This window comes from Uranotaenia lowii, chromosome 2 (assembly GCF_029784155.1).
Source record: "Uranotaenia lowii strain MFRU-FL chromosome 2, ASM2978415v1, whole genome shotgun sequence".
Taxonomy (NCBI): Eukaryota; Metazoa; Arthropoda; class Insecta; order Diptera; family Culicidae; genus Uranotaenia; species Uranotaenia lowii.
This window is the reverse complement of record NC_073692.1, coordinates 247,247,634-247,272,357: the sequence shown is the minus strand read 5'-3', so window position 1 is coordinate 247,272,357 and position 24,724 is coordinate 247,247,634. Positions and strand designations below refer to the sequence as shown.

Genomic DNA, 24,724 nt, shown 5'->3' with positions numbered 1-24,724 from the left:
ATTCAAAAACATGCGTCCTTCAACAAAGTTATCTTCTTCGTTTTCGAAAGCCATCATATGCAGTAAAAGTTTTTCACGATGTTTTAGTTTACAGTTCTGTTTACAGAAGACTGTTCTGTCCATTGGTTTAATCATAGCTGTCACATTTGGAGGCATGAATAAAACAGTGATCAAGTCATCATCGCTTTTGAGCTCATCATGTGCAGAGCAATTATTAAGCAACATTATAGCTTTCGGAGGACAATACCTTTTGATTTATCTTCAAAACCACAAAGTTGTTGGAAGTTTCTTCGGAGGAAATAATAGAAAGCGTGTTGCTTCGGTGCCAGCCAAAATAGAAGAGACTGTATTTCTCCTGTTTATTACAATTCTCCGTCCCTGCAGTAGAATAGCTTTCGTGTTGAGATCGGCTTGAAGAGACGATCTCTTTTTCTCTCAAGGGTTTTACCCAACATGTCGAAAGTCGACAAAACACGCTTAATGCAGACACATCAAGTTCTCCTCCCTTTCAGTAACTAACTACAGAAGCTTTCGAAACCTCTTTTAAAAATTCGATATTTAAATGTATAAACTTCAACTGCTTTTAATAACTAAACTTTGAACTCAATCCGCTTAATATTTGAAAATTCCAATGAATGAAATCGATTACTGCTGCTACTTTCTAATAATACAAATAATCATCCTTTTTTCGTTTCTTGGACCTTCTACTCGATCTTCGTAATACTGTTTCTTCTTCTTGTGGTAAAAAATCTGCTCTTTCCGCTTCCACCTCTCCTTCTCTGATATTCTGAGGATAATCTTCCCCAAAAATGAAAGAGTCAGCCGGAAAACCATAAAACTCCGATCCGGAATCCGAAAAACCATCCATATCCTCTTCTTCGTTACGCTTCCTTTTCCCGATGATGCGGTCCTGTCGCTCAGGTAAAACATCACTTTCTCCAAAAACAAAGTTTACAGTTGCGCCTTGTCGGGTAGATGGAGCTGACTTCAATTGGCGTCTATGCGCTAAAATTATCCTTCCTCCAAGCAGCACCTTAAAAACAGTCGTAGAAACTTTATTAATAAACTTAGCTAAAACCCATTCTGAATACTTCTATTATTATTATTCTTGTAGTAAATTAAGTCTCCTCTTTTCAGATCTTCAAAAGCGTTATCAACTAAGAGATTTTCAGGTTTAGTCACCTGACTATCTGTTTCGTCATGCCTTGATTGTATACATTTTTCATCATAGGGAATTGCTAAATTAGCTTTAAAGTTTTGTTTAGGATTTATTAGATCAATCAAACCCTTGGGCCTATATGAAAGTATATTCTCTGAAGGAAATTTATTATCTGTTCCAACACAAGTGTTTCTGTAGTTAAATAAAAATAAGGCAATTTGTTCTTCAGTGTCTAATTTTCTTACACTGTGGTCCAAAATAAACTTCTTCAAAACATCCTTAACCAAACGTACGATTCGTTCCGCCTGTCCATTACTTTCGGGATGGTAAGGCGGACTCTTCATTACCACAATTCCCTGATTTTAAAAAAAAATTGATGAAATGCTCAGAATTGAACGGGGGTCCACCGTCTGTAACCAAAACATCAGGTAAACCAAAACGTGCGAAAATGGCTATAAATTTCTTTATTACTTTACTACTTTCTGTTCCATGCTGCATGTATTCTAATTCTATCCATTTACTAAAACTGTCCACTATAACCAAAAAAGTCTTTTTATTTAAATGAAAGAAATCGGCGTGAATTCTACTAAATGGTTTTTTTGTGGGAATCCAGTTTGAATAATTTAATGGTTTTGAAATCGAATTCATTTGATTACAAATTTCACAGGATTTTATATAATTTTCGATGTCTTTGTTCATGCCGAACCAATATACTGTTTTTCTCGCTAACTGTTTAAGTTTAGTTATGCCCGAATGATTAGCATGGAGCATCTTCAAAATAGCATATTTCATTTTAGATGGTATTATAACCCGATCTTGGAAAAGTAAACAACCTTCAATTACCTCCAATTCTTGGTGAGCAGAGTAAACATCCTTAAATTCTTTACTTAATCTTTCCGGCCAACCCTTTGAAATATAATTTAAAATCCTCGATGTGAAAATATCCATTTTCGTTTCAAAAGCAATCTCTTTGTAATTGAGCGGAAATTCTGATGTAAAATTTAAGCTTTTCACGTATTCTCTGTCTAATTCTTTTGGAACAGGTTGATCTAGAGGGTATCGAGAGCAGAAATCTGCGTTACCCATTCTTGACGATTGTCTATAAAATATATCATAATCATAAATTGAAAGTTCTAGAAGATATCTTTGTAACCTGGTTACCGAAATAGCATTTTTACCATGTTTACCAAAAATCCCAATCAGCGGCTTATGATCGGTGAATATTGTAAAATGTTTACCATATAGAAACTTATGAAATTTTTTTATCGTTGTTACTATCGCTAATGCCTCTAAATGTAAAATGGGGTAATTCTTTTGAGCATGATTTAGAGAAAATGAAGTAAATGCAATAGGTTTTTCCACCCCATTTACTAAATGAGCAATGACTCCTCCCAAACCATATGAACTAGCATCAGTTACCACAACAACCGGTTTTGATGGATCAAAATATTCTAAAATTTTGGGTTTTAACAAATATCTTTTGCAATCATTGAAAACTTTTTCACAATTATCTGTCCAAATATATTTCGTGTCTTTTTTTAACAAAGCGTACAAGCCACTAAGACGAGAAGACAAATTGGGAATAAATTTGGAATAAAATGTGATTAACCCTAAAAACGCTTTTAATTCCGTCACATTTTTCGGTGATTTAGCTTCACTGATTGTTTTAGTCTTTTCTGGACAAGGCAACAATCCCTGGTCCGTCAATATGTGTCCTATTAATAGGGTAGCTGATTAACAAAAAATTTGCATTTCTTTAAATTCACCTTAAAGCTTTAGCTAACTTATCTAAAACCAAATAAAGTTTGTCTTTACAGGAAACTAAATTCTTCCCAGCAATTAAAACATCGTCTAAATAGCAGCAAACTCCTTCAATTCCGTGTAGTATTTTTTCCATTATTCTTTGAAAAATTGAGGCACTTGATGCCGCCCCTTGAGGCAAACGATTATAAGAGTAAAGTCCTTTAATAGTGTTAATTATCATAAACTTTTTAGACCTTTCTGATAGAAGCAACTGAGTGTACGCTCCAGCCAGATCTAAAGAACAAAAAAATTTTGAATTAGACAGTTTCGAGAAAATATCCTGTGCTAGAGGCAGTGGGTAGGTGTTCGGTACTATAACCTTGTTTATGGAAACCTTACAATCAATGACTAGCCTGATACTTTGATCTTTCTTAATGACTACCACCACTGGCGAAGCCCATTCGTTCACTTCAATAGGTGTTATTATATTGTCGTTTTCAAGCTCTTGCAAATGATCAAGTACCTTATCCCGCAACCGCAATGGAACCTCGTACGCCCTTTTGAAAATTGGAGTGTTATCTTTCAACACTAAGTCACCTTCGAACCCAACTATCGGTTTCGATCTATCTCTATCAAAAACGCTCGGAAACTTACTCGTAATATCTTGAACTATATGCTCCTCTTTAAGTAAAGAATGGTTTCCTCCGGATCAGCCACCTTAGTAAACGATTTTCGCCAACCAACGCAGAAAATATTTAACCATCTCCGGCCCATCAAAGGTATGAATTCGTTGCCACATTGAAGCACCACCACATGTACCAAAGCCTCTACTCCATTCAGCTGCGCGCACACATTGAATTTGCCCAAAACCTTTAATCGTTTCCCATCAATCACCAATGGTTGGAAAATCGCTCAAGAAAAGCAATCAGGAATGGTTTCTAGCTAGAATGATGCTTCCTCCGAGTGCTGTGATACGCACGTGGTAAAAGTACCCATTGAACATATGTCGAAAATCAACACTAACTTGATACAAGAAGATATACCATGCCCCATCGGAGGCTACCGTTGCTATTCGTCACGTGGCTTATCGACGGTGATCTACATACTTGGTGATACATTTTGAACGTCGCTCCCTCAATCATTCCCGAACGTCTATCCTCGCATCATTGTTGATAATGCTCGTTATTGATAGACGATCATTAATGTTTCAAAAGGAAAAATCTGAATAAATACCAGGATCACATGTTCAAAAAAGCTGTAGCACATGCTGGACAGTTCATTGCGGTTACTTAGTCATGATTTTGTCCTTCTAGGCAAAGCGAAAAATAAAAAATCATCTGATAGCCTACATAGATCGCTCAGAACGGATACATATCAGTTATGATCCTAAAGGTTGAACGTCGTCAAGGGAAAGAAATCAGCATAGAGACGTTCGTTGCTGATAGTCTGCGTCCTTTTTTACCTCATCATGTATCGCAAAAGTGTTTCAAATACGGAAGCATCGTTGTCATGCATGATTGTTTGTATGATTTGGTTGAAGAAGGAAAATTTGACTGCTTTGATTTTTTGGCTCTGAATGTAGTCAAGCATGACTCGGTGAAAATGATTGATTTTGGGAAGACTATCAATCACCATCAAACGCTTGTTACAGTTGTATAGCTCAAAATTATTAAAAGCCCTTTTGAAAAACTCTTCAGAAATAACCGTTTCCGCCGACCCAGAATCTATTTCCATTGTAAAATTTCGTTTGTCAATAACAATCTTCACGTAACATGGCTCATTGATTTTCTTGATTGAAGAAATCATCAAACAAGACTCCTCTGTCTCAGAATCAGAAGTCATATCAAGTTTTAACCTTTTGAATAAAGCTGATGTGGACCCACTTGGTTTCGGAGAATCAACAAATCTAACCGCTGATTATTGTCTGGAATTATAGTTCCTGGATGTATTGTTGTAACGTTTACGCAAATAGCAGTAATCCTTAGTATGGCCCTTCTTATCACAATAAGTGCACACATAAACTCTCTTGTAGGGCCTCCTTCTCTCCCTGCTATTATTTCTATCTCTGTATCTTGGCGATCTATCTCCACTATTACTACGCTGCCTGAAATTCGATCTTACTGGAGGTCTTTCCTCCCGTCTACCCAAACGAGCTACAACACCTCCACGATTCTCCTCCCCATTCAAACGACGCGATTTCTCCAAAGCCAATTCATTACTTAGTAACATTTTTTCTGCTTTCGCCGCAGTCAAATTATCCTCATTGAACATTCTGCTTTGCAATTGTTTATCATAAGTTCCAATTACTAATAAATCTCTTATGAACCTTTCTTTAATGTACCGAAATTGCATTCTTCCGCCGCTAATTTCACTGCCAAAATGAAATCAATCGCTTTCTCATCGCATCTCTGTCTTCTGGTCCAAAATTCATTACTTATTATGACTTCAGAATCAGTTTTATCATAATATTTCTTAAGAGCGTCTATAATATCTTTGTAGGAAATGTCTTTAACATCCCTACCCGGAAAAAGCAACTTTACCCTAGAATACACCTCTGTTCCACACACAGCCAAAAAGGAAGATTTGTACTTGGCCTCCGCGTAGTTATTATGGATAAATATCCATTCCAATTGTTCCACGTATTGACAAAAGGATATTGACTCCGGAATGAAATGCTCGGTCGTAGTAGAAAGAGCCATACTTTAATCAAAATTTAAAAAATTAATAAATTTAGATTTCGAATTCAATAGATAAGTTTAATAAATGATTTTTGTTTAAAAAAACACAAAAGACGTCCACAAAATGAAAAAAAATAAAAAAATGAAAAGAAATAAAAAATAATTAATATAAATCCAATCACTAAAATTTAAAAAAATAAATAAATAAATGTAAATAAAATATTTAGTCAATGTCGAGAATATATTTAAAAAAATCACAGTAAAAATAATGCTTCGTCAAAAATCACATACCTGAAAACAGCAGCACCAATCACCTGTTTCACAAGCAATTAGCTTGAAAAAAACAAACCAACGCAAACTTGAAAAAAAAAACTTCAGCAATAGCAACCGAACGCAATATCCGCCAACCAGCAGACAGCAGCAAAAAGCACTTCCGAGCAACAGCAACAAAAAATTCTTCTCCAACGCTTTTGTTGAACCGCCCTAACAAAACGGAACACGTTTTTCTTGGTTCTACAAAATGGCGATTTACCCAATCACCAGCCGACAATGAAAGAGCCAAATGCTTAAAATGGCCTCCTCTCTAGAAAATTACTCTGTGACCGACGCCAACTTGCGATCAACTTTCCGGAAATTGTTCCACAGCTTTAGCATAAACGGTGCGTTAAGAAAAGTACTTTTAAATCACTGTTAATGTCCAATAAATTTTACCACGTCAAACCAAACTCACAAAACTTTTTTACTTTCCCTCGTCGCCATTGATTTATCTTCAAAACCACAAAGTTGTAGGAAGTTTCTTCGGAGGAAATAATAAAAAGCGTGTTGCTTCGGTGCCAGCCAAAATAGAAGAGACTGTATTTCTCCTGTTTATTACAATTCTCCGTCCCTGCAGTAGAATAGCTTTCGTGTTGAGATCGGCTTGAAGAGACGATCTCTTTTTCTCTCGAGGGTTTTACCCAACATGTCGAAAGTCGACAAAACACGCTTAATGCAGACACATCACCTTTGAGCTGCAAATTTACGTAGGGGAGAGGCGGGCTATATGCGCATATTAGGGAAAACACTCATTTTCTCCCATATTCCAATAGATAGGAGTCTGAAAACTATATACACATGAGCGGACATCTGTTTTATATACGTTAGAGCAATTTTTCTGTGAAAATCTCTTACAGTTTTTGTGAAAATAATTTTATAATAGAAGAAGTCAAAATAGCCGATTTCCGAAACTGGCGGGCTAAATGCGCATATTTATGTTTTCAGCTATATTTCATTAACACTTGCAATATTTTGATATTATTCAATTGAACAGAAACGGTAGAAACGGATGTTAAGCATACGTCAAGGCTGAAATTTTGGAGAAATTTTTTACATCACTTGTTCTTTTGCATAAAACATAGTTAGGTATGCCATAAGGCCATATTTCATGGTAATATTTTGTTCATATCATATTTTTATCGGATCAGTATGAAGTTCTCCTTTTTTGGCTGTAAGATCGTGATTTGAGTGTAGATTTAATGTTTCAATGATAAAAAGTAAAAAATTTATAAGACTAATCTATTTTTCTTAATATAGGCATTTAACCTGCCTTGATATGGGCATTCAGAACCCGTCTCTTATTCCAATATCTTATCATTTACAACCTTGCCAAAAGCTTCAATTTGTTGAATTCCCAATTTCCAGATGAATAAAAAAGAAATATCATTAAAACTTTCATTCACAGAATCTGTACGTACGATAATTAAAGTTCAATATATTATAACAAAACTGACAAAAATCTTGTTTGAATTTTTAAATTTTTTCGGCTTTATATAACAATCAAATTTCTTCATGCCATGTTTCGATAGCGTATTACCCTCAAAATGCACTGATTAGATACGTTGAATCTCCAGCCATATCGCCAATCAGCTGTATGCGCATATTACCTAACATGCGCATTTAGGAACACTTCCCCCTACTGCTGGTACTAAGTTCTGATTGAAATAGCTTTGGAAAAACACTCGAGTCATCGGGGCATTTTCAGAGGCGAAATATGTCGTGTGGCTTCCTGTTACATTACTACAAGCCAAGAAAGTTTTAAATGACGCAGATATTATGTTTTCTGATTGATTTCATCAGGATAATTGAAAAATAATGCTTTTGAGAAACTACCCGATTTTGTTACTGTCCCCAATTTGTCACCCTAAAATGCATCATGGGCGTGATCGGGGATTCACTGTATTTCGTTTTCAGTAGTTGCTTAGTTACGCGTGGCACTCCCGATTGCTTTGGTACTTTCATATCACGCGCTTGTTTAGCCAACCATGTGAGATCGGCCCGATCGTCGTAGCTGAGTACCATTAGCATTTCAATAGCCAACACGCTTGGTTAGTGGGAGTATTCCCGATTGCTTTGATATTTTTTTTCTATTTTTCCGCGCGCCTGTTGAGTCGATCATGTTTAATGTCTCACATTTGGTCCGACGATTACGGTTCCGTAGCGACATTTTATATAGGGCTGCGCTTGATGGCCATATTACTTTCCCGCGCGGCCACCACCCGATCAGGAGAGCATATCAAAATAATAACTCAAACGTATCTCACCAAGATATTTACATCTGATTCAGTTATAATTAAGTACTGAAAAAATTAGATTGAAAGTTTCTCCAATCTGAATTATATCTTATTCTGATTGACAGACTTGAATGGGGTTGAGCTCATTTTTAATGATAAAGAGTTTTTTCGGGTTGTCCCAAAATAAAATGATTATATCTTATTTTGATATATGTACAACTTTTTCTGAAACACGGACATCGATGTCAACGGCCCAAACCGTACATTCATGAGTTTCGCCCAACAGATCCTTAAAATTGAATCCAATTTTTGGGAAACCAAAAATGGAACATGGTTTTAGCAAATAATGTGGTTTATTGACATTCCACTAGAAATTTTTCTCGAAGCACTCATATCTTGATAAGTTATAATTTTGATAGGTTTTGTTCTGCCCAATATCAAACTATGCTATCTGAACGAGATATAATCTTGAAAGGAGCATATCTAAAATTGATTTAATCGTATAGATTTTTTTATATAATTTGAGATATTTTAACATCCTACGAGTACTGAAGAATAACTCATTTAGATATAAAAAAAATTAGTATCAAAATATCTCATATTGATATAATTTAGTTTTTCCCTCCTGATCGGGCATGCTTACAGCGACACAATCCTCACGGACGACTAATCGTATGAACCAAAACAGATAGATTTTTGAGTTGTTTTCTGGTCAATATTTCAATTAAGTTCTGGTCTTCGGCAAGTTCAAATTCATTTTTTGCGGATGAATGTACAAGAAAGATACGGTCTGGTAAGATATAGGCAACTGCAAACACAGCACCAGAATTTGGGTCTGGCTTTTGGGGCTTATTTTTGTGAGAAATTTAACCCAGAACTACATGGAAATGATTAGAATTGCGTTGGAATTGAAAATTAAGAATCAAAAAGGCCACTCATGTCATCAGAGTGTACGTACCACTAAAAACTACAGAACTTTTAATTTCAATGGTTCACTAATGTTGATTTTTTCTACCCAATACGCATAATTTTGTTGTCTAATTTATCAGAGTTTGATACAAATTTGCCTGAAATTTAAGCTTTTGGGAGTTAAGAATTGAACATGCAGTAGAACTCCGCTAATTCGAACTCCGGTTATCAGAGCTTCCGCGTAATTCGAGCCACCATGTTCATACAAACTCCATGTAGTTACCGAGCTATGTGCCTGGATGATATGCAAAACCTGAGCAAACGGAAAGGGGTTTCAATGCTATTCTTGTAATCCGAGGTTGTCCTGTCCCCGACGACCTCGGATTAGTGGGGTATACACAAAAAAAAAAAATGATCGAGTACTTGAAGGCTCACTGTAGAGTGCACTCCTAAGAATTTTATCGTACCCTGATCGTTCTTAAGCATTGTAACAAAACACACTTTCTCGACTTCTACTAAGTTGAGACAAACAAGCTTCGCTTTTTTGCAAAACGTGTTTGACAATGGTTTAAATGATTTGAAAAATAACTCCCCCAACCAACGAACAATTCCTTCTCAAGAGCATTCAAGGAAATATAGAAGATCATGATATGAATATGATTATTTTTCTTTGCTGCATTCCACATTTTTCCATTTTTTTTTAAACTTAATCCAAAAACATAAAAGGCATATTTTAGAGGAATGCAATTATCATAGCAACTAATTTGTGTTAACTGCACCTAATCTGATGCAAATTTGTGCCCGACAAGTATTGAAAAATAATTTGCCCTAACGACATGGACATTTTATGGGCAGTCTATTACTCGCAACACTTTCATATATGCATAAGATTTGTGGATTTAGCCCTCCGCCCCTGCTGTTCGCTACTAAAGCACAATTAACCGATCATTGTTCTTTTTCCCGCCTAAACGGTGTCGGTTGCAAGGAAACTCGACTGAACGGTAGTTGATCGCCTAACCAGTGTCATATGAAGCTGTCCCACATCTGAGACGTGCGATTTCATCTGTTCTTATGCGTCCAGGTTGGTCGTTATCAGCGCAAGTGACCCAGCCAGCCGACCAGCTTCATTCGATCCATGTTTTACACAACCTGGTTCTAAGTCGTATCTGTACGATGCGATGGTAGAATGTGAGAACACACCAGTTAATTGTATTCACGAGGTGGGATAGACCGTGTCTACGGTAGTAAACCTGCGTCTTGGACAAGGCACTTTTGAGGTGCACAAAGTCGGATTTATTCTGAAAGACTTTCGAAAAAATATTGATAGATTTTTATGGCCGAATTGAAACAATGATCAAAATGTTAGGTATTCGACTATAAATTCCAAATAAAAATAAACATTTCTGGAGTGTTTTCAATATATATTTTTTAACATTAGGTTGACAGTTTTGAATAATGGTTATAATACACCAGAAATCCAAGTTTCATACACCAAGTTTCAAGTCACCTAAGGGAAATTTAAAAAAAATAACACTCAACATTATTCCTGACACTACTGATTTGATTTGATTTAAAAAAGCGTTTTTGTGGAGTACTACTACATTTTTGAATCATTAGAAATTTACTTTCATAATTAACATTCTCATATTTCACTTCTAAATTTCCATATTTTCCCTAACGTTATACGTTAAACGTTATAAAATAATAACTTCTGTTACATTTAAAATGGCACCTGTTTTTGATCAATTCTAATGTCAGTTGTATAAATAATAGATCCATTTATGAAATAAAATAAAAACTAGAGCACAGGTGCTCGATATTTGGTCTAAGTTGGAATCTAAACCAACAACGATTTGATCCACGAATATAGTTGCCCTAAAGTTTTGTATTCCATCATTTTCTGCTAAAATATCTTGAATATAATGAACAATGGAACTTTTTTCAAAATTTTTCACTAATTAAAGTACCTTATGTAATTTGAATCAATGAACTTTTTGGCCAAGTTGGAATTACTAAACACTTATAAATAACAAAAAAAGATTGGTTGTGTTTTCAAGTTGCATTTGTGGAGTATGAATTTTAATCCACTCAAACGATATTTCCTATAAGTTATTTTTAAAGGAAGGTGAATATTGCAATTTTATTTAAAATAACGTTTTTATGATTTCAAAATTGAAATTAAAATTTTGTTCAAATAAATAAGAGTTAAATAACAAGGTACCATAAATTTCAATAATTTTTGGAAGATGTAGCGAAGCACACCGGGTCAGCTAGTAACCCATAAAAATGCGAAAATATTTAAGATATATTATTTAGAATATATTTATCTACATGCGTGAATGAGTAAAAAGTTTATAAATCGCGTTAACGTCGAGAGAAGTGTTTTTGAACCTTGATGATTTTCGCATTTCTTATGATTCTATATGATCCGAACTGTAACTTCTCGTTGTAATTTCTCAGGAACGGTTGAATCTAGATACACGAAATTTTCTGACATTTGTAAAGCTCTAAAATTTCTCATTTTTGAATAGGGTAACCTGAATCATCCAGCAAAAAATAACGTTAGGGGCATATAGATCCGGATTATTGTTTTGTATGTTGTATATTGTATGTTGGTTATCCACCATGGGTGCACGGATTCACCGCAGTTTCTGCCTAAGTATGTGCTCACATGCATTCTTTAGATTATTAAGTTCGACAAATCTCCAATGCACCGCGTTAATCATACCCGGACCCCATGGCTTCGTGTGAACTGTTATGGAGTGAGTGTATTGTGTTGATGTATGTTTATTTTGGAAGAACGAGTCAATCAGGTTTGCTAGTTTACCTACAGGAATTCCGGCATCCGTGTATATACCTGGCCAGCTGGCAACTGATTGAACATTCTTATTATATAGTCAGTTATATGAGGAAACACATCTTACCTGTCGGCAACTCATGGGATTCGAACCCAAAAGTTTTCTTGCCGATACCGGGAATCGAACCAAGTACGCCTGGCATACTAAAACCAGACTCGCGCTTGCCTATCCACTAGACCACATCGGCGCTTATAGATCCGGATAATTGTTTTGGATATAAAACCCAAATTACTGAACCGATTTTCATAAACTGTACCATTTTGAAATCGTCCAAATGTCTGCTGTTAGAAGTCTTGGAATGTTTTGATTATGATTTTTGTGGTCTTCAGGAACCTAAAGTAAAAGAGTCCTTAAAAAAGGGGTGTTTTGCAACAAAAATAACGCGTTTTGCTGAAGTCGTATTGAATAACTTTTGGTCGATATTACTTCAGATAGATAAAGAGCTCATATTTAAACAATAAAAGTGATTGGTTTTACAGATCACAGCTGGTTATTGAAATGTTCCTCGAAAGTTAAGCTATGGTTTTATAACTATAATTTCAAGAGAATTATGAAATTCTGATTTAAAAAAAAACTTTTTTATTATTTCTAATCTAAAGTGATAAATTTATTTTAAAGAGACTGATGAATTGGTCACCCTATCAGTGTCTACAATCAGAGTACTACAACATAGAATTTCAACATATTGAGGTCCAAATGTGAGGCGTATCGATTTTTGCTTTACGTTTTTCGTTACACTGAGTTCAACCAGTCTAAAACTTTAAATTTATTTATCAAATGATGTATAAGAAGTGAAAAACAACCCTTGAATAAACGCAAGAATATGAAATATGCATATTTACTTCATTATATGTCCAAATGAGGCACGGCATACTTCGGAAAGCTTTCATTGTGTGTTTTATATGTGATAAAAATTACAGATTTTCTTTTTTTTAAATTTTTTCATTGATTTTGATGTTTTTACAACATTAATCATTTATCAGCCCAGTTTTATGAATATTAGCTGATTTTTCCGTTAAGAAGAAAGTCACTGATTTTTCAGAATTTCTTTAATTTATATTTATGGCATACGATATTGGAAATACAAAACTTTTTTTCACTTCAAATGCTGAATCAAAGCAAAGCAAATCTACTGAATCAAAGCAATCTAAAGGTTCCCTTTAATTCAAACACGGGATGAAAAAAGTTCACCGGTATTTCGATAGACAAACATCAATCAAAAACGCTCACTGAAGATGATAGTATAAACTGCTATCGAAATACCGGTACCTGATATTTTCTGGTCGAATTAAAGGGAATTTTTCGATTGCTTTGATTCAGTTCTTTGAATGAATCTTTTATTCAGCCAAAATGTAGATGACATATCAATATTTCACTACTCGAACCGAGATGATCACAATCGTTGTTCAAAAACGCCAACTTTTCTTGGCAATTTTTTTTGGACGCCTTCAAAATTTTATTAATTTTTTTTCTGCTGTTAATAGTGAATATGTAGACGATTCCAAAATGGTATAATTTATGAGAATCAGTTTAGTGGTTTCGAAGATACAGCCAAAAAAGTAATCTTTTTGAACCTAACGGGCTAATTGTCGTTTTTTAACTGTCAAAAAAGGTTCATGTTGTTTTTGTGTATGCATGCTATTATCCGTAGCATTCAGTTATTCAAAAAAACTTGTCAGAACACGGATAAAAACTACTCCAAATTGGATTGCATTTGAACTTGAAGTTACGTTTTCGGGCCGGGCAAATCCGTGCTATTTTTTTCTAAAAACCCGGAAAAATCTGGGCAAATTTGGTCATTTGGTTATTTAACAATAATCGAGAAGAAAAACTTTTTGCTTTCATCGAAACACATCAGCAAATTTCAAATCGTGTTTTAGGCTTTCGAAAATCCAGTTATAATTATTTTAATAAGATTTGTTTTCAAATGGCAAAAATAAAAAAAAATTAAAAACTCATTTTTAGTAGGTGCTTGATTTTGCAAAAAAATATGTATACGCCAAAAACCGGGCAACCGGGCCGATCTGAACTTTTCCCGAGTTTTGTTTCAAATTTTCGGGCAAGTCCGGGTAAAACCGGAAAATCTTTCAAGCTTTCTTTAGAAGGCTTTTAAGATGTGCAACCATTGAAAAAATTGGACAACATAAGGCACGACATCGAATTTGTCTGTGCAACTATTGACACAGACAACATATTTTAAATAATTTTTAAATAATTTCCAAACATTTAAATTTTCGGATTTTGTTGTCTAATCCTGTTTGAGTACAATCGACAAAAAAATGGTCAAACTAGATAAGACTCAGGCTACCTTATTTCCAGAATATTTAAGGACATTTTTCGGCTGTTTCAAGACTCTTGAAGCGCCTTTCGACAGACTTCACCATTTACTTACTTAATGATTCGTTTAAATTAACTAAACTGAATACTTTTGAATAATATTAGATAATAGTCTGAAACAAAAGCAATTATTTTTTATTGGCCACATTTGAAATTAAATTAAGATAATGTAGAATATTTAAATTTTCTTAGTGCATGGTTTGGTTTGTGGAATTGTAAATCGTGTTATGCTAATATGTTCAAATGAAAATTTCGAGGCAGATTTACAGTTCGAGTGACAAATCTGTTCACTGCGTGTGCAAAAAATATTTGAAAACACATCGATGTGAAAATTTGTGCACAGTAGACCGCTGCAAAAATGACTTTTTGCTCCCACATGTTATTCCGATGTCTTTTGGGTCACCAAGAAGCATCAGTGTAAAATTTGCGATGATTTGGTCAATTTTGTATGGAAGAAGAATTTTTTGCGTATTAAATCATCCAGAAAATTCAATAAAAATTCAATAAATTTAAATAAAGTGTCTTGAACAATTGCTTTTGTCTTTCCTTAAGCTTCATTTTTTGGGAACATTAGAAAAAGTTAAATCTTTCGTAAAAAAAGTTATAACCAATACATCTACCAAATCTAAATTTAATGAAAATAATTTATTATTATTCAAATCTATTATTATTGAATGTATCTCGTTTTACACGAGTCGAATTGGATTATTTTTAAAAGCAAACAAAGCTGAAAAATTCACCTTTCAACTTGTGTATATGAATTTAAACGAAAAAGAATATTAGAACATGGCTTGTGATGGAAAGACGCGTGGAATTGGTCAGATGGGCGCTTTAGTGTGAAGAAGTCTTTCATGTAAGTTACGAAATTTTTCCCAATAGAGCGTTGATTAATAGTTTTAAATTAGTCTGTGATTTTAATATCCAAAAATATATTGAGAATATTGCTAATTTACTTAAATTCCAATATCAAGTATTTTAAAGTATAAATTTAGGATTTGCATTTCATTAATTTGATCTTTGTGTTTGGAACATTTGAAATTCTACTATAACTTCAAAGAAATTTCAAAGTATCAGCCAAAACTTGATTTCAAACTAGGTACCTACATGAAGCTTGCGCACATTTCTGATATAAATGATTCCAGCTTTAACATAGACATCAAAGACAATTTTTCTGTCTTCGGGGAGAAGAAAATTGCACCATCTCGATCCGAGCCCTGAAGTCGACACGTTCCCCTCAATATACTCCGATTGTAGCCCGTCGTCCGGCCATTCATTCGTAGGTTTCGGTTTTATAGGTAGGTACCTATAGAGTGACGACTGATGGCTGGAAGAAACCGAAAGCGCGGCTCACGATCGGGGCGATTGGCTTGATCCCAGCTGATGCGAACCCGAACAGGCGGCAGGCAACCCATTTTCTGTATAAATATAAGCGAATTTCCTATCGAAAGCTTATTGCAAGTCTTCTATCGTCGCGAATTTCCGCAGCTCTGCCATTTCCTGTGCGGGACTGTTGAGTAGTCGTGATTCCTAGCCTCTAGCCTCTCCGGAAGGACGTGTCTCTGGTGTACAAGATTGCATTTGAATTTCGCGCATTTGCAGCTTCAGCAAATTTATGTGATAACCGTGAAAATCTGTGTAATGTGTGGGTATCATCATTCGTGATAATGTTTTTGATAAACGCAACTCGTTATCAATAGGAACATGTTTAAAGAAAAAACAATAACAGTGCACAAGTGTTTCCTGCAGTTCACAAGTGTTTATCAGACGTGGAATTGCACAAATTGATGATTTGAATGTCACACTTGAGCTTTCAACAATGAGTCTATAGAAAACGGCACAACTAGATGAATAAATTCCAGGTCACGTAAACCAATTGTTGGTCTCACGAACTGTTTTTTCTTATTATCTGAGACAAATTGAAAGATAAGGTGGCAAATTCTTAAAGTGCTCAGACAAGAGGAAACGTGATACATATGCTCATTCACCAGTATGGGAACAAGTTTAAAAAACAAAGACTTCGTTGTAAAAACCCGAAGAAAAAATCATTAAAAAATTATTCAGAGTTTAGAATTCGAAATGTAGGACATTGACTCAAGAAACCAATAACCAACTTTAATATTCAACTTCTTTCTCACAATGAAATTAAAAAAACTATTAGTGTACCGAACTTTGGTGTTTCTTCTGTATTTAATATTTTACCGATGTATCAATAAAGCAACAAATTTCAATTCATTTTGTTAACTCGACAATGCTCAAGATTGTACGGGAATAGGAAACTATTTGTTCTGACAAAATAAAGAAAAACCTTTTTTATGCTATAATTTTTATGTGTTTGAGTAAATTGTTCTACAAATTCGATTTTTTGAAATAAGACGTAATTACAAAAAAATCCTTCGAGGACTATAAGAAAATACGAGTCAAGATGAAGGAACGCATTCTGCGAGTCACGTAATGCAGATTGTAGAAATTTAATTCGAGTATTTTTGTAATGAAAATTAAGACTTAAGCATCATGGTTCGGAAATCGTCCAAAAAGTATGAAATCGTCTGTTGGGCGATCATGAACCTCATTTTCTACCCGGCACCATTTTTGATTGCGTTGATAGATTTTGACGAAACTTGGCCTGGTACTTGATCAAACATTTGTACATCTTTAGACCAAATTTCAAGATTTTTCAATGAAAATTGTCATACATACAGAAAATTTATTGATGCATTTCCAAATTTCCTTTTTTTACGGGAATAGTTGTATCTTTGTTTCCAGTGATTGTAGAGACTACAAATTTTGTAGAGCGTTAGTTGGATAGTTGAACTTAATTGTGTGAAAATTTCAAGAAAAATATCACCCGAGATAGAAATGGCAGCTTGTCAAATTGGATGTGAGTGCGCAGCGATTTCATACTTTTTTAAAAACAACTGTATTGTATATCCCTCTTTGCACCTTCTATAACTAAAAAACTATATAAAGTTCACTCCAGTCCCCTTGACATCCTGAAAGGGAAGAATGCGACAGTCTGGTAAATTTCTGGAAACAAATACCATGACATCTTGAAACAGTAGAAACAGCTACAAATAATTCAAATAATCATCAAAAACTACTCTATTATGTGTTGTGAGCCTACTTGGTTGAATAATTCTCCTGAATCAAAGCAATCGAAAGATTTCCGTGGTTAAATTGAAGGAAATCTTTCGACTGTATTGATTCAGCGAAAACTACATTTTTATTATTAAAAATTATCAATTTGAATTGTATGCATCACGTTATTTATAAATCTAATTTATTTTTGTTAACTAAAATCATAGCTGTATAATAGACTGCCTCAAATTTGTATGGGAAATTTAAAACCTGTGAAATGTCATACGCTTCAGGCTTAAATTGATCCTGGGCCTAGTACAAGATCTCATGCCAAATTTGGGCCAGATCGGACCACGGGAAGGGGTCGCTCAACGAGCCTGAAGTTTGTATGGGATTTTGAGACATTTTGTTCGAGAGGAACATGAAAAACCAGTTTTTCATCAATAACTTTTGTCTCCTTCGACCGATTTCTTTCAAAAACGGGTTTTCTTAAAGCCTAAATTATGACAAATATTTCATCTGAAGGTTTCATTTCAATTAAAGTTAAGATAAAAAAGTTATTAAGCTTCAAAAATTAACTAACTTTTTTAAGGGTGACATTCACCACTGTTTTAATGAGGCGGCTAAATGTCCGACCAGAACACTCAATGTGAAATACATGCCGTTTCGTCAAATAATGACCGATTTTAACCATTGATGATGCGCTCGATTGCAATTTTTGATGTTTTTCTAATATTTGAGTTTGGATGATATTCACTTGATAGTTCGAAAAGAAATAAGGGCGGAAAAATGCCTGACGATTTAAAAGAAAAATTGCATAACCACAGTGGCTTAGGAACAAGACTAGACGATTTGTGATACCAATAAAAAGTTTCACTTTCAATCTTTATCAAAAGAAAGCTACAGCTTATATAATAAAAACGTGAGAAGAATGTAAAATGACCTCTGTTCGAAAAATTATCATTTTATTGGCATCATAAAGCCTTGGTCCATGTGTTTTTCGATCTAAAAAAAATTGTTGGCGGTTGAGTCGCCCAAAGGTGGAAATATGTACAAAAGACTGCCCCAAATTTGTATGGGAAATTCAAAACCTGTGAAATGTTATGCGCTGCAGGCTAAAATTGATTCTAGTCCTAGTACAAGATCTCATGCCAAATTTGGGCCAGATCGGATCACGGGAAGGGGTCGCTCAACGAGCTTGAAGTTTGTATGGGATTTCGAGACATTTGGCTCGGAAGGAACATGAAAAACCTGTTTTCATCAATAACTTTGGTTCTCGTTGGCCGATTTCTTTTAAAAATGGTTTTTCTCAAAGGATGATATTCATCACTGTCAATGAGTCGGGGCGGTCGAACATATTGACGCCTCATTAACAGTGATGAATACTCCCGTAAAAAAGTTAGCCCATTTTTGAAGCCTAATAACTTTTTTATCTTAACTCTTATCGGAATGCAGTCCTCGGATGAAATATTTGTCATAATTTAGGCTATTAGAAAAATTGTTTTTGAAAGAAATTGGCCGACGGGAACCAAAGTTATTGGAGTTATTGGTTTTTTTTTATTGGCATCACAAATCGTCCTGTCATGTTCCTAAGCCACTGTGGTTATGCAATTTTTCTTTTAAATTGTCAAGTATTTTTCCGCCCTTACTTCTTCCGAACTATCAAGTGAATATCATCCACACTCAAATATTAGAAAAACATCAAAAATTGCAATCGAGCGCATCATCAATGGATAAAATCGGTCATTATTTGACGAAACGGCATGTATTTCACATTGAGTGTTCTGGTCGGACATTTAGCCGCCTCATTAAAACAGTGATGAATGTCACCCTTAAAAAAGTTAGTTAATTTTTGAAGCTTAATAACTTTTTTATCTTAACTTTAATTGAAATGAAACCTTCAGATGAAATATTTGTCATAATTTAGGCTTTAAGAAAACCCGTTTTTGAAAGAAATCGGTCGAAGGAGACAAAAGTTACTGACGAAAAACTGGTTTTTCATGTTCCTCTCGAACAAAATGTCTCAAAATCCCATACAAACTTCAGGCTCGTTGAGCGACCCCTTCCCGTGGTCCGATCTGGCCCAAATTTGGCATGAGATCTTATACTAGACCCAGGATCAATTTTAGCCTGCAGCGTATAACTTTTTCAAAAGTCGGGTCATTTGGGGCAGTCTACTGTATAATCTACCTTTCAAATGGTGTATATAAACTTCAACGAATATGAAAAATAAAAAATAACTTTGTCGTGGACAGGCGCGTGGAGTGGGTAAAATTCATTCGGAATTAGTTGATGATAAGACGCCAAGAGATTGGCTCAGATAAGTAAAATCACAGTTTAATGATTTTTGTGTGGTTAGGAGAATTGAGCTTTCAAGTTAACAATTTTTGTTTACCTTTTTTCTGTTTTTGGGGATGAATAAACTAGCCAGTTTAAAACCAAAAGAAACGAAAATTGAGAAAGAAACGAGAATGGAGAAAAATATCAGAGTATTTTTTGAAAAGATTCGAATTGAGTAGGCAGAATATTGTTTGGTGTCAGCATGTCGATATTGAATTTTAATTGCACAAAGAACGGCGTTTTATGGCCAGGCTTCAAACCGACCGAACTGTGAAAAATAAGAAACAACAGAAATTGAATCTCGTGAAATGCATATTCAAGATCGAACAAAAATCGAATATGATTGACTGGAATGAATTCCTTTTTTTTTAATAAACTATCAATTCTGTTTCGTAAGCATCAAAGATTTGGTCTCGAGATTAAAAATATTTGCACATAAAATTCAAGTGTTTCAAAAAAAATGCTGATGGTGCACTCAGGAGTATGTAGAACAAAAATTTGACCAAAAGTGTTTTTTTTATGTTTGTACTCAGTCATACGTTTGAATATTTTAGAATAAGCCTATTGAAATCTTATATATAAAAATGGAGGCGTTTTCTTTGTAACACCATGGACTCACTCTTTATTATACCATAGCGCTCCTAGTTGTTGGATCTGGAATGTTTTGACAGTAATTTGTTCGGAAATGTTTCCTCTATCAGTGCTAAAAATTTCATGACGATTCGTTTTGTTCCAATAAAATTACACGTAATGGAAGCCGCAAGAAAATTAATTTTGGACACCCACGTCAAAAACTCGACGTGGTCTGGTTCAAAAATCGTGAAATTTGATTCTTGGCGGCTTCGTGGCCAAAAAATTTACAAAGCCACTGGTCGGGGTGATGTCCCCGCCAAGTTCAAATTAGTTTTTGCCGATAAGTTGGCAAGAAAGTGTTTGATCTGGCAAGGTATTTGCAGCTGCGGACGAAAAACCCCGATTTTTGCGAAAAACAAGACTATGGACTCCGAAATGTACAAGGAGGAGTGCCCTTTAAAAACGCTTTGTTTTTCGTACATTATATCTCACAAAGGACCAGTAAAGTTTTCGCCAAATTTGGCATGCTGCCACTACAGTTAGGAGGTACTACAGTGGTATTGGGCCATCGGGTGGATTTTGTCGAAAAGGACATCAACCCACCCAACTGCCCTCAATTCCGCTCTATCGAAAAAATTTGGGCAAGTGTCAAGCAGAAGATGAAGAAGAATGGTAGGACGACTTGGGATGCAACAGAGATGAAGAGATTGTGGAACAAAATGGCTGCTGAGGTCAGTGAATAGAGTGTCCAAACTAAAAAATGGCTGCTGAGGTGTCCAAACTATGATGAGTGGTACTCGACGAAAAGTTCGAAATTTCATAAAACAACATCGAAATAATTTTTTTCTTATTTTTCCTTTGAGGTGCAATAAAACCCTTCATTTTGATTACAACACATTTTTAGTTCGTTTACATAGTTCCGAGATAGACCCTTTTTAACGCTTTTTGAAGCGGATCGTAGTGGTTAACAGAAGAAACTTCTTTGAGGGAAAAAATGTTGTCAAGTAATACTTTCGGAAAGGAAAAAGTCTTAGCTAATAACATACAGACTCCTCTTCGCGTCACACAATCTTACAAACAGTCACTCTCAGCTTTGTATACAGATCTAGGTCGGAGGAACATAAAACCTTAGAGTTATATAACTGGAAAACGGCATGGGGAATCGACGAAAAAGAAAACACTTGGAGAAGGTTCTGGCTGCGAGTATCACTTTCTATCTATCTATCTACCTATCTATCGATCTATCATTGTAACGGAGTAAAATGTTGGTGTCTTTACTTCACGTTTCTTCAAGCACTTTTGCACCTTAGGGTACTTCCGTGGTTTCTTTTCCGAGTTTGTCGTCCGTCTTACGGGAGTAGCTTGTTCTTCTCCACTGTCAGCAGCTGTGGTTTGGAGTTGTTGTTCAGCTGACCGGTTACGGCCTCAACCTGTTTGGACTTCTTCAGCGATTTAATGCGACCGGTGAAATAATCTTCGATTTCTTGCAGAAAATTGCCCTTAGTCTACGGTAGACATAGATAGAAGAATACCGTTCCTAAGAACGATATGCACCCGTACAGGATGAAGGCTCCATGCCTCCGTAGCACGTGAGCATACAACGGATAGGTTTTGACGACGATGAACACAAACGAATGGGCCATGCAGGTGGTCATTCCACCGACCAGTCCTCGGACCTTCATGGGGTACAGCTCACCGATCATCACCCCTGGGCTGGGACTACCAGGAAACCCAGGGTACAGGTGATCATGAAGATGAAGATACACGACACAGGGAACCAGGTAGCGGTCGGAGCAATCGGAGGATCTGCTTCTTCCCAAGCTTTCTTGAAGTACAGGTACGTGCCCAGACCGATCATGGTAACGCCACAACCGATTTCGGATATGAAAGTCAACGGACGGCGGCCGCACCTTCGTAACAAAACCGCTGCCAAAATCGTAAACACGAATCGGATCACACCCAACATTATCGTACAAGTGTATTTGTCAATGGTAGTACCCGAGTCACGGAAGATCTCCACAGCGTAGAAGGTGATCGTGTTAACTCCACTGAACTGATACATCAAGTCAAAATCCCGAACGGCTTCAAACAGGACGGATGCAGCAGAGCTTAGATGGTTTCCCTTGGGGACATCTTTTTCTTTTGATTGCTTCTGTGTGCGAAAGTCTGCAGCTGATTTACTTCCCGTTCAAGGTTATAGGTCGATCTTCGCAATTTGGCCAAACTCTTCAGGGCCTGATCCGGCTTGTTTTTAGTTACCAAATAATTAGGCGTCTCCGACATGAACAGCATCAATACGAATGCCAACACCGGGACACAGGCAGAAATTTCAATGAGCCTTTTCTCTAAAAGTTTAAGATTCGCTTATATAGAGCGATCTCTATATTGCATGATTATTTTTAGCAACTGTGCTCTGGAAAATGAACGTTCATTCTGCAAACAAGAATTTTTAAGTTAATTTGAATGAATGCTTGACTTAAAACCCGTTTAAAAATAAAAAAGTTTCCATTCTTAAAATTAGAAAAAAGAATTGTGTATAAATAAAATAACTTTGACAGATGTTTCAGGAGATTAACATTAAGGAAAATGTATCATTGGGTAAATAAATTGTTTACAATAAGTTCTCAAAAAACTTTGAAAAACTTTCATTTTCTTGAGCAACTGATTAAAATAAATATGGCGCTTTTAAAGGATTTTACAAAAAAAGGAGTCAAATTTTTCAATTTTAATTTTGAAACTATCACAAGTGCGGAATTATGGAGAAATTTTTTTTCTGTTACACTAAGTTATTAATTCCTAAAAGATGGTAAATTGGTTGCTGGAACTTGCTGGGAATGTTTATGTTCACACTTATTTAGCAAAAAAGGTTTCAAAACTGCAATCAAAATAAGCGGTTTTTAAAAGCTCCATTCACAGTATCTGAGTAACTTTTTTGCAACCACTTATCCTCAAATATAACATTCAAAGTCAAGTGACTTCTAAATCCTGTAATCACTTGTTGTATTGTAACGCAATTTTACGTATTGTGCAATACAGTGTGTTGTAAATTTCCAATTGATAAAAATATTGAAGTTCCGACAGCTGAAAAAATATAGAAAAAGTTACTGGTAGATGGTGTCGAATGTATTCAAGAAGCAAATTAACATTCAAATCATAGTAATAGCTTATTTTTGAATTTTGACTTTTGGTCAGGTTTTTGGGTGAATTACTCCTCTGTGCGGCGTCCAGTTCGGTCTGATTGAATTTCGACCATAACTTAAATATTGTTTTGCGCCTTTTGTTACGCAATTTTGTTAAAAAAAATTATCGAAAAGTTTTATCTGTTTGTTCAAGGGTGATCATTTGAAAGGTTTTCAATAATCCAATTCAGCCCAATCCAAAAAATCACTTTTTGTATTAATCCTTTGAAAATATATGCCTGAATGGTTCAATACAAGAGTTATCTAGAGTTATTTTCAGGTGTTTCATCATAAATATTCAGGCGTGTTAATTAAAAGAATCGCAAGTCATTTTTCGCACAAGTTTTCATAATAGTTTATTTGAGCTTTTATTAGCAAAACATGATTTTTAAATCATTTTATTCCAAGACTCAGTTAATCTCCCTGATTTATATTTTTTCAATATTTGGTTGACAACAACTGCTAACGATATTTTTTTTCTTAAATTTATTTTCAGGTAAAACGAGACGTTCAACAAATCCAAAGTTTGTAGATTGATTTGTCGCTTAGTCGGATTTTGTTAGACGTTGGAGTTTGAGCTGCTAGTGTTGCCACCGAACATCAGTTGCATTCCTTTCTTAAAATTTCATATTGTGCTTATTTGTGTTCTTTTTTTTGTGATTTCATATTACTTTTACTCATTTTTTGTGATATCATTCTAATTCACCCTTGACTTATTCATAAACCGACTTTCATCATGGAGGTTGAGATCCAGAGCCATATTGTTCATTTGGGCAAGTTCAATGTCAAGCAAAGTGAAAATGATCGTCTTCTGGATGAAGCGTGCACGATGGCAAGTATCTGAAATTTGATCCCTAAAAGATTGATCCGGTGGCGGTTTAGAATGGCGTTGTGCGGTTTATGGTTTTTAATTCACTCCTTAGCACTGCAAATGGTCCGTGGTGTGGTAGGTTTTGTTTTACATATAATAGTATAAGAACGTAGAATTTCAACATCCCAAACGTAGAATTACAATTTTAGAGGTACAAAACGATTGATTTATTTTTTCAATATTTAAACATACAATTATGAATTTAATCTATCAAGTTTTCCCTCAACCTTGATACATTAATATTGCACTAATAATTGCGTGTGAAACCTTGTTTACCGAACGTAAATGACGTCTAGAGCAAGCATTATCTTGTCGAGAATAACGAGAACGAACTCGAAATGTAGATATCCGACATTCAACAGTTTAAAGAAAGGAAGCCGAATTGATTGCTAAGTATACAAGCGAAAAAAGGACAAGAAACACGAAAATACCCACCGGTTTACAGCAACCTTC

General features: G+C 35.2%; 1 protein-coding gene and 1 pseudogene across 7 annotated transcripts in view; one reads left to right on the top strand and one right to left on the bottom strand.

Moving 5' to 3' along the window:
* LOC129749162 (arylalkylamine N-acetyltransferase 1) overlaps positions 1-24,724 on the top strand; it is a 79,485-nt gene that overhangs the window by 41,759 nt on the left and 13,002 nt on the right. The window contains exons 1-2 of one of the 7 annotated variants that reach the window (XM_055744062.1): positions 16,063-16,092; positions 24,143-24,232. The exons of 3 other annotated variants lie outside the window; for them this stretch is intronic. In XM_055744062.1, coding sequence (XP_055600037.1) covers positions 16,078-16,092; positions 24,143-24,232 — 105 coding nt within the window. In that variant the 5' untranslated portion in view covers positions 16,063-16,077. Of the gene's footprint in view, positions 1-15,684; positions 15,869-16,062; positions 16,093-23,930; positions 24,233-24,724 lie in introns of those variants that run through there. 3 more of the 7 variants (XM_055744070.1, XM_055744066.1, XM_055744063.1) reach the window with 3 other exon arrangements.
* On the bottom strand, positions 21,503-24,081 carry LOC129747825 (facilitated trehalose transporter Tret1-like; annotated as a pseudogene).